This window comes from Pangasianodon hypophthalmus, chromosome 7 (genome assembly GCF_027358585.1).
Source record: "Pangasianodon hypophthalmus isolate fPanHyp1 chromosome 7, fPanHyp1.pri, whole genome shotgun sequence".
NCBI classification, from domain to species: Eukaryota; Metazoa; Chordata; class Actinopteri; order Siluriformes; family Pangasiidae; genus Pangasianodon; species Pangasianodon hypophthalmus.
Genome location: NC_069716.1, coordinates 8599035 through 8610400, shown reverse-complemented (window position 1 = coordinate 8610400; position 11366 = coordinate 8599035). Strand labels below are relative to the sequence as shown.

Sequence of the window (11366 nt, the reverse complement as noted above, 5' to 3'; positions counted from 1 at the left end):
GTGCAACACTCATGACACACAGACACAGACATGGAAACTCAGACAATTTGCCCATCCCTAGAGTCTCGAAAGTTCTAAAACTTCATTTACTATGAATTCAGACCATTTAGTGAATATCAAGAACAAGTTACAAAAAAAAACTGCTCAGAGGCCCAAGGCAAATCAGTCAGCTATTAGCAGAGGTATGAAAAAGCACTTTGTTAATACACAGCCTGTAGTGTAAACACAACTGATCCATATGTAAATAGTTCCACTCCTATATTTAGATTTTTGAGTTAGCAGCAAAAATAATAGGGAAGATGACAACAACATATTTCTGAACAAATATCTAACAAAATGTGAACTGCTCATACAAAAAAAATATTGAAGTATGTATTAAGATCCCTCAAGGAAATATATAGCATCAACTCCATGATTCTATATCTGCATTGGTCAAATGAATATAATGCTTCTAACTGCTCATAGACATGCAAGTTAACCTAATAATTCCACTGGGAAAGTATGAAAAAGTGCATTTTACCAGAAGGCATATATTAAGGAACTAATAACACATGAAAGAGCATGCAGTAATAGGAAAATAATCAACAACAGCATGTACTAAAGTGTTTTGTTCTTCTTATGCCACAGCAATTTACCAACAATAACAAATTTGTATTTATTGAATAAGAACACTTCATGGTTTTTATTGGTATATGGTACTTACATTCAAAGTTGTGGAACATCTGTGAGACAATTTATTTCCCATTATCACTTTATACATTATAGCAACTATAAACAGTTGTTCCCCAACCAGCCTCATTTACACATTTTTAGTCCTTTAATAAAAATGTGAATGAGTTGTTACTATAGAAACTATAATGTATTAGAATGCGCACATTACTATAAACCTGTGATTTGCCTTGCATCCGGAACTACATCAGAGCTGCTGTTAAAGAAAATTAATCAACACATTCTTACCAATCAGATTTGAGAATTCAACAGCACTGTGTTATAAACATGGGAAATCCCTGGATATTTCTCAAAGTCAGTAACCTGGTTTGAGATTTGATAAGATTGGGGATTAATGAGTAAATCAATCTAGCATCAAATGTCATGCAAAATTCAACAAAACATAACAAATTGAAGCTGGGGCAGTAACAGAGCTCAATTATTAGGTTCAAAAAAATCTGTTAAGGATTCTGATTGTACAGAAGGCACTGATGTACAGTATTTTCTATAACAGCAGCTCTGACAGTAGTGTCAGCTGTAATTCACTCACTGGTTTATATGATTTTTTTCTTATTTATTTTATTAACACAAAAGACAGAGAGAAAAAGAAATGTGAGGATTGTGTATAACTGTTATAATGCAAGTGAACATTATAACAGGAACTAACTTACATTAAATGTAACTCCACAACATTAAATGTAACCAGAAATGGATAAAAAGTACAACATGTCAAAAATGGTTAGCTTTGGGATGTGCTGTTATATAAAAATAATAATTTTTCTGTATGATTGTTCTTTTATGATTCACATTTAGACTGGAACAAAACCACTGCTCCAATCTTGAGATCTTTTTCATTCACAGAGATCAGCATCAAACAAAATCTGATCCACACACAGTCCACATGATACAGCTTTCAATAAAACATTAGCCTCATCTTCTCAGATGTGGGTAGCTGGCCACAGTTCGAGCTATGGCCTCTTTCAGCCTCACCACTGGCTGGTAGCCCATGTCCTGCTTGGCACGGGAACAGCTGTAGTAGTGATGGGTGCCAGCCAGTGCCACACGCATGGGGGTGAAGGTGGGCTTGATGTTCACCAGGGGGCGCAGTAGAGAGGTAATCAGCCACAGCAGCATGGCTATACCATAAACAAGAGCGTAGGGCAGGTGGTAGCGAGGGGCATCGTAGCCTAAACCAACCAGCACCTGGGACATGAAATCCCAAAAACGGATCGGCTCATCGTTGGTTATGTGGTACGCCTGTGGAACGATGAGAAGAAAATGCACTGTTATCATGCTAACAATCTACAGGAAGGAAGCATTCATAGGAAAACAATATCCTCAAAATCACACCAAATTTCAATCCAATTAAAGACATTCTTGGCCAAAGATGGAGTTTTCAACCATAGTACCACCATATGATGGACATAGTGCATTTTATTATTTGGTCATTTTTAATTTGGTTACTGTAATCCCACTAATCTTCCATATCCATATTCCTTTAGGCTAATAATTCATTTTATATTCACCTACAGCCAGCTGAACTGAAGCCAACTTAGACTCAGCTGTCTATGTGTGTAGTCAGGCATGATTAATTGCCACTATGTTTGTGTTTTAAACTACAACAAAGGGAAACAGTTGCACCAAAAAAACTGCTTCAGGTTAGAGCTTAAAACTTGCACCTACCCATTACTTCACTCTTATAACTCTACCAAAGAGCCCTTCAGGGAGTTTTCTTTCCTTAGTTTCCTACAAAGTTCCTACAAAATTGGAACCCTCACAGACAGAGAAACACTGGATTTCTGGTTTTCCAAACAAATATCAGAGGTTCTAGATTTACCCTAGATTTTTTCACCTTAGAGTGTTAATTCCATGTCCACCATAAATACTAAGTTAATATTTGAGGTTACCTTTTTCTGTCATTCAGCCTTTCAGTTTAACAGCTATGGTTTAAGAAGAATAAAACATTTCAGAACATGCTGTTATTTGGAAAATAATAAACTTTATCATCACACCACCCTGTCATTGATTATTTTCCTATAACAGCATGTCCCGTTGTGCTTTATTAATTATTTAGCAGCTGCTTTGGTACTGCCCTGTGCTAATCATTTGCACAAAAACTCTTATACACAGACAATGTCAAGCAGCTGAACAACATCAAGCAAGTATTAGTTATAAACCCTGCAGATGAATAATTTAAATTAACCATATTTACTGTAAAGGACAATCAAATTTAATAAAAATATAATTTAATAAAAATCTATCTACTGTTAAATTATGACAAATTTCACAGACAGATCTTACTCAAAACACATACTTAACACTCAAAGATATGAGCACTGCTATCTTACTTCATGTCAGGACAGTCAGTGTAGCGTTTCTTGTTGGTGTCAGATTGTGTAACTGATTGGTTGCAGATAAAAGGTTTTTTTAAAAAAAAACTCACTTACTGACAAAGATTTGATCTAAGAGCACTTCACACTACACAGTGGTTTAGGACAAACCTTACACCCTGACTGTATAGTTTAATCAAACTTGTTCTGAAGCAGGATTTATTAGATGCTTAATATGTTGGCTCATTCTCAAGTATAATCATAAGCACTTTAATGCCGTCTAATATAAATTAAACATTGAACATGTACTCTTGTGGATGCCAAACCTTCCATTGTCCTTGCATAGTTAATGATGTACATATTTACAAACCCATACACACCTTTCCACAAAGTGGGGAGTCTGGTTTCAGATGCTCAGCAGCCAGGATGTGACCATGGACTACATTCTCCACATAGGTGAAGTCCACTAGGTTAGTACCATCTCTGCAAAATTCACAAATCAAAGATGTAATATAGTATAAATGCAGTTCTTACTTTTTAACATGCATCAAATGTGAAAGGTTCAAATCCAAGATGTTCTTTCATCTCCTAGCTCACACCATGATCTCAGATGTTTGAGTCAGCACAGAAAATCTCATCATTGAGATTAGTTTCATTTTGGATTGGTTTGTACTAAAATCTGATTCACTGCTGTACAAACACTATTTCATCTGTGTAATTAACCACAGACCTCCTGTGTAAAGCACTAAAACCAAAGGAAATATAGTCTCTTCCTATGATAATAATATGTTTATTATTAACCATGAATAATTAACTTATAACCATTTATGACCTGCTCTTGATATGACTTCATAAACATTCTGGGCTCAAGATAGATTTCAGGTTGACAGGAATGACAAAGACAGAAAATAAATCAGAAGCAATATTCACAAAAAAAATCATATCTTACCATTTACAATTGGCACTAAAAATCCTAGATAAGAGTTTCTTCTTTTTAAAACCAATTCATGAAATTGCTGAGAGAAACTGAAGGAATTTTAATACGTAAGGGCTGAAAGGGGGTGGATCTAGACAATTCAATTAAAGGTAGAATTGAATTTCATTTACATTCTACTAGAGTATTGATTTACACATCTTAATACTATTCTAATTAGTAGACTAGTCATATCGTAGAGTCACCATGGCTTTGCAGGAAACTGTATGAGTTGATGTGAGATCTAGAGAGAAAATTTCTGTTTTCCTATTCAAAAATGGCAGCGAAATTCCCAGTTCATCTGTACTGCATAACTGCATTTTTCCTTTAGTTGAGTTGGAGAGAAATGTCAACATTTGAACAAGGTTTCAAAGAAAGTCCTTAATTGTGACTGAATCACGCCTAAGGCACCTACAGGTGCAAGTGCTGAACGGAGGACCCATAGGAGGCGGGACTGCAACACATTTCACTTCAGAAATTATGTTGAAAATCAGTTCCTTGCATTCTGAAAAGATCTTGTTTCTCATCATATCCTCAGTCATGCACGCCACTGTCTTAGGCTTCCAATGGCTACAATATCACAACCCTCTCATATCATGGACTGAAGGTAAAATAATCCAATGGTCACCCTTCTGTCATAAATCATATCTACAACAACCCAGCCTCATAGCAGCTATCATCACTATAACCCCAGAATCAGATTTCAAGATGGAAAAATCTGTCAGTATATGCTGAATTTAAGGAAGTGTTCAGCAAAACCAAGCCACAATCAACCTCCTCTCTGCTTCCACTCAACTGCAATTATCAAACTCTACTCAACTGCACTCAAACTAAGATACATCCATCCTTCCACTTTACCTCAATAGCTGGATTCATCTTTGTTCAATATAAAGGAGGCAGACACGAACCCTGAATCGATTATCTGGGAATAAACTAAGTCACAAAATATCCATATCTCTTGCAAAATCCTTTTCAAGTCACAAAATATGGATATCCTTTGCCTCTTGTTCTTGGCAGCCCTAGAATAGCTCAGGGAAGCACTTGACTTAACCCTGATCTCAGAAGTGCATACAACATGATCTGCATTTGTGAGGGTGATACATGTAAAATAGCCTTTAGCACCTCCTCTGGCCACCACAAGTATTGTTACACCAAATGGGCTCTGTGAGGCCCCCTATGTCTTCCAGGTGCTAATAAATGTCTTGTGAAACATGCTGGAAAGAATTGCCTATATAGACAATATTCTTATCTTTTACCCTTTACTGGAAAGCCATGTTAACCATTGTATAGAAGGTTCATTTAGAACTTCAGCTCCATAGCCGCTCCACTTACCTTACTGCTCAAGAAGGGCTCACAAAAGCACGCATGGAACAAGACCGGGGTCGGGGCCATGCTATACCAAACACTGGGTGAGAAACCAAAATCTCACCCCCCCTGGAATTCTTTTCAAAGAAGCTGGCACCAGCAGAAAAAAACTATGACACTGGGAACTTGGTAAAACTGGTGCTAGAGAAGTGGCTTCACTGGTTTGAGGGAATGGCACACCTCTTCGTTATATAAAACCTTGAATATCTGAAAACAGCACCCAAGACTGAACACAGGGGAAGCCCGCTGGGCCTTACTCTTTTCCAATTTCAGTTCACAATCTCTTATCGTCTTAGTTCAAAAAATGTTAAAGCTGAATCTCTATCCAGAATGTATCCAACAACCCCGAGAGCGGAGGGTACAGATCTAATCCTCCCAGAATCATTCTTCGTCTGTGCCATTTCCTGAAACATTGACCAAGAGATAACCAGAGTGAACACAAGAGAAACTGTGCATCCCAATGCGACCATAATAAGTAACAATGTTCCACCTTACCTATAAGGGAAATTCATCTGGGCTCATGCATCTCTGGCTATGGGACCCTCTTGTCAGCTGCTACAGTCAAAATACTGGTGAAATGGTATGCTTAACAACATTCACAAATTCATTTCCTCATACATCTGTGCCGAGAGCACTGCCTGCCGTCGAACTGCTTCCAATGCCTACACTACCCCATAACAACGCCCATAGACAAACCTGACTCTAGATTTCACCACCGATCTCCCACTATAACTGTGGAACACAGCCCAGTATTGTTATACAAATTGAGATGAATGCATGGAGTAGAAGTCAATCCCCTCCATGTAGGGACAGGGACATTAACGTTTCTCATTACTCAGCTAAAGTCACTCTCACTTACCCAATAATGAACTTCATCTTGCCTTTACGTGCTGTATCTACAAGGATGGGCACAAGCTGGGGGTCTCGTGGGCCAAAGATCCCATGAGGACGAATTGCCACAGTAAGGAAATCTTTTTCTTTACTGCATGCCTCCAAGACTACCTACCCAGAAGGCAAAGAGAAATAATTCATTGTTTAAATTATATAAATTACGGCTTTGGTTATTATTTGAGTCACTAATTTTAAAAAAAATCCAGTATTAAAACAGAGGCAACAAATATAAAATACCTATACAACCATATCTACCTTCTCCTGCTGAATTTTGGTCTCTGTGTAATAATCAATGGGTCGTTTCGCATAAGGCAAATCTTCTTTTCCATTCTTGATGTCAGTTCCTTCAAACACCACACTGGCACTGCTGGTTAGGACAAGTTTCTACAAACCAGATAATAAGGCCATGAAATATCAGGCAATTCAGTGTCCAAATAAGAAGTGACTTGTTAGGTTTATAATAGACCATGATAAACAAACACGCCAGTCTGTCTCAATGCCACAGCTTATAAATGTAAAAATCTTGTCCAAAAAGTGTCCAAAAAAATCCACAGAGCAAGGAATTGTGGGAATGTTCACCTCTGCCCTATTGCTGCAATCCATCTGTTTGGACAGTTAAATAGCCATTAATGCAGCCATCATGATCATTCATGACTGACAATATGGTTACCATTTTTAACTGTTGATATTGAGTAAATAAGGTGTGCATTACAACAGTATTTTAGCTTGTCTTTGTTTTAAACTGTTATTTTACAGCATTTCAATCTGAAAGCCTGAAATGTTGCCTGTTGCCAGACTCAGATTATGTGCAATTTAAATTTACAACTATTTTTTTTGTAGGAGGCACAGTGGTGTAGGGGGCAGTGTTGCCACCTCACAGGTCCAGGGTCCCTGGTTCAATTTTGAGCTTGGGTTACTGTCTGTGTGGAGTTTCATAGTTTCTTCCAGTTTCTGTGTGGGTTTCCTCTGGGTTCTCTGGTTTCCTCCCACCTCCTTGCAATGGACTAACATCCTATCGTGGGTTGCATTTCCAACCTCATGCCCAGTGTTCCCACCATAGGCTCCGTGTTCACCACAACCCAGACTATTATGGAGCGGTTACTGAAGATAAATGAATGAACTATTTGAATGTACTAAATAGTATCAGTTTCCCTTGAAAATGGTTGAAAATGGTTGGTATGATATGGTTATCAATCGCCTAAACCTGTTGCTAAGAGCAACTGGGCAACTGTTGAGTCCTGCTATAATTATTCATAACCACATCAAAACCTCAGTAAAGGTTTAAAATATAATTGTGCCTCAACAGCCTTCTTCCTTATAGCAGGTCTCTTGTGGTCCAAACAGCTCTCCCTCTTTTCCTTCCCATTTCAAACTATGATTTCAACCTGCTGGCTCAGGACTACATGAAGTGCAAATTGCATGATAAGCCAAGAGCAATAATTTGAATTATTTGAATGAAAAATGCATCAGATGGAATTACTAAACCAAACAGTACATATTACACAGAACAGAAGGTACAGTATGAGGATAAGCTATGTGGCATAAACAGCAATGTATAAAGACAACAAATATATAAAATTAATACACTACATGGCCATATGTGCCCCCATATGTGCTTGTTGAAAATCCCAAATTTTACCCCCTTTGCTGTTATAATAACCTCCACTCTTTTGGGAAGGCTTTTCACTAGATTTTGGAACATGGCTGTGGGGATTTGCCCATTCAGCTACAAGAGCATTAGTGAGGTCAGGCGCTGATGTTGGGGCAAGGAAGCCTGGGGTACAGTCAGCAATCCAGTTCATCCCAAAGGTGTTCAGTGGAGTTGAGGTCAGGTCTCTGTGCAGGTCACTCAACCTTGGTAAACCATGTCTTCATGCAGCTCGCTTTGTGCACCGGGGCATTGTCATGCTGGAACAGGTTTGGGCCTATTAGTTCCAGTGAAGGGAAATCTGAATGGTACAGCATACAAAGACATCCTATACACTTGTGTGCTTTGCAGCAATAGTTTGGGGAAGAACCACATATGTGTCCATAGGTGTCTACAAACATTTGGCCATATAGTTTATCTCCGAAGTGTGTGTTACATACCTGCACCCTGGCCTCTTGGCAAGCCTGAATAACAGTGCGTGTGCCTTCAACGTTAACTTTCCAGAAGAGATTTCGATCGTCACAGGCCGGTGAAGGAGAAGCGCAGTGAAACACCAGTGACACATCCTTCAAAACTTTGACCAAAGCCTAAAAATGAGAAGAATAATACAAAGAAATGAAGCAAAATGTTCTGGTCTGTACTGATCAGTGGATGTCGTAGTGACCCTAGCCAGCATTTTAAATGTTTGAAGCTATATGTGTAAATTTTAGTGAAAATACCCAAACTCTATTACTGCCAACCCAATTATCATCTATATAAACAATACTGATGGAAGCAAACACTTAAAAGTCATTCATAGGTCCTAGGACCCTTCCAATGATGTGTGTGTACAGATAAGATTATGAATAAAGGTCAATTAACCAGTCATTTTTTAGTCAATTATTTCAATATTAAATAAGATTTTTCATGAGCCAAGCACATAAAATTTAATGTTGAAAAAATATATTTTTGTGCATGCATTGCAAAAAGTGTAAAAATCTGATCACCTGTTTGTCACACAAGTCTCCTTGGTGAAATGTGACTCCAGGAACCTCATACCTCTGTGCGATATCAAACACAGCCACTGAGTAACCTTTCTCCACCAGACGCTCAACGAGGTGCCTCCCCAAAAAGCCAGAGCCGCCAATGACAGCACATCTTTTACTGCTCTGTTCACAGGAAACATTGAGCTTTTACTCAATCTCAATACTGTGATATGACCAATGTTTGGACTTTTTGATGAATTTGTGATTTTTGGACAAAACTGAGCTTTTACAGTTTCACACTATGTAGATTCAACATATTAATTTGTGTTGAAGTGTTGCTGCCTCACAGCTCCAGGGTCCCAGGTTGGATCCTGAGCTTGAGTTACTGTCTGAATTTTCTCTGGCCTCTCTGTTTTCTTCCCACCTTCCAAAAACATGCTGAAAGGTGGATTGCCTACACCAAATTTCCCCTAGGTGTCCAGAAATGTGTGAACTTGTGTGTTTATGGCTCCTTAGAGTTATTCCCAGATACCCAGGTTTATTCATTTCCAATCAAGTTGCTTTAATGGCATGACAAACTATGGTATATTTGTAACAATAATAATAATAATAATAATAATGATGATGATGATGATGATGATGATGAAGAAGATGAAGAAGAAAAAGAAGAAGAAGAAGAAGAAGAAGAAGAAGAAGAAGAAGAAAACTGTATAAAAATGCAAAGAACAAAAATATCAAATAAGTCAACTACATCAACAGTAATAATAATCATTATAGATAGACAGAGAGGCAAATATTAATTGTGGATGATTCCAAAGTGTGTCTCTGAGTGGGCTTCTTATACAACTTGATCATCTTATAAAGATCCCAAGAGAAGTAACTGTTTTTGAGGAACTGCCATGTTATATTGTAGTTAACGTCAAAATATAGAGCTAAAACTAGACGGGGCAGTCATTAGGCAGTCATAGCTCAGTGGATAAGACATTAGCTTACTATACAAAAGGTTATGAGTTCAAATCTCAGCAAGACCCTCGACTGCTAAGCTGCATAAATGAGATAAATGTGAGTTGCTCTGAATAAGGGTGTCTACCAAAAAGCATAAATGTAATCTTAGCAGTAAATCATTAAGCCAATTTATTTATTTAAAATAAATAAATAGCGGTACACTCACCGGCCGGATGCGCGTTGCCATTGTTAAAGCACTGAAAGGGTTCAAATCTATTTGAGTCAACCTCAGACAAAATAGTTTTCTGCACACCTCTCATACACAGCCAGCTGTCCTGATCCAAACTACTTTACACTGCTGAACTGAGAGCTACGACTAACCTCCAAGCAGAGAAAGAACAGATATCAAGCAAATCTCCTCATGCACAAATCTGCAGAAAGAAGACTTTGAACTTGTGATGAGAAGTCTGGCTCTTTTCAGTGAGTCGGATCATTTGGTTCAGTTCACCGATAAGAGCCGATTCTTTCGGCTCCCAAACGGCCGGACAAAATTTTGCTGATTATTCTTCTGCTTCAGCTAAGGAGGAAATAATTAGATAATTTTTTAACTTTTTATAAATAACTGTAAAATCACCATGACATTGAGAAATATAGTAAGCATCCCTGTATTAAAGAAGAAAATATACCGGTCAGCTCTGAGCCGGCTCAAGGAGTCGATTCATTCGCGAACAACATACCACGATTTTGCACACCCATGGCTGAATCCCAAATGGCTCCGTATTTTCTTCATAAGTGCACTTTATAGGGTGTAATGTAACGTGCTTTACATCCTACCTAGTGCACTATATATCCTTTAGTGTACAATTTGAGATTCAACCTATGAACATATCAGCTGAGAGAGGAAACCGCTGCCATTGGCTGCGCTGATCCTCTGTTCTCAAGGGAACGCATGTGTCTGACCAATGAAGAGAGAGTACGTGATATTACGCCACTGCTTTGACCAATGAATGGATGGTGCCTTCTTAGTGCCCGCCCCGGTTTTAGATTTGTATTATAGTACATTACAATTTGTCATGAGGACAATAAAAAAGTGAGAGAAATACAGCAAACAGTAATGGGGTAAATTTGCTCACAGTTTATCTGCTTTTAAAGTAAGATGGGCCAAACTGGTAGATGGAATAGAAATAATAATGATCACCTACTAATATCTCAGTACACTGCCTATGCTCAAAAGAATAAGATTATCGTGTCCACAATCATGGACAGTCAGTTTGAGGCTCTTTTTTAAATATATTTTAGGAAAATATAAGAATCACCTCCAAGTCATTTTAGAGCATTACTGTAAATTATCGTAAACTTCTGTAGCTCTCTAGACTATTGTCATTCTCAAACATTGCTAACTACATTGTAAAAATAATAATAATATATAAGTAATAAAAATAAGTAAAAAATGGTTTTGTGCCAGACACCACTGAACACCTTAGATTTTTAAAAACTAAGGTTTGTCTGTTTGTTTGTTTTTTGTTTTTTTGGAGAGTGTT

The 11366-nt window shown here is 37.9% G+C and overlaps 1 protein-coding gene across 1 annotated transcript; it reads right to left on the bottom strand.

Annotated features, from left to right (window-relative positions):
• Positions 1-1510: 1510 nt before the first annotated feature.
• nsdhl (NAD(P) dependent steroid dehydrogenase-like) lies at positions 1511-10303 on the bottom strand. The gene is made up of 7 exons (XM_026940746.3): positions 10052-10303; positions 8902-9063; positions 8356-8502; positions 6523-6651; positions 6236-6378; positions 3419-3521; positions 1511-1965 (listed from the first exon to the last, which is right to left on the bottom strand). Exons 1-7 carry the CDS (start codon positions 10070-10072, stop codon positions 1639-1641), a joined length of 1032 nt encoding a protein of 343 aa, XP_026796547.2. The 5' UTR covers positions 10073-10303; the 3' UTR covers positions 1511-1638.
• Between the last annotated feature and the right edge of the window lie 1063 nt (positions 10304-11366).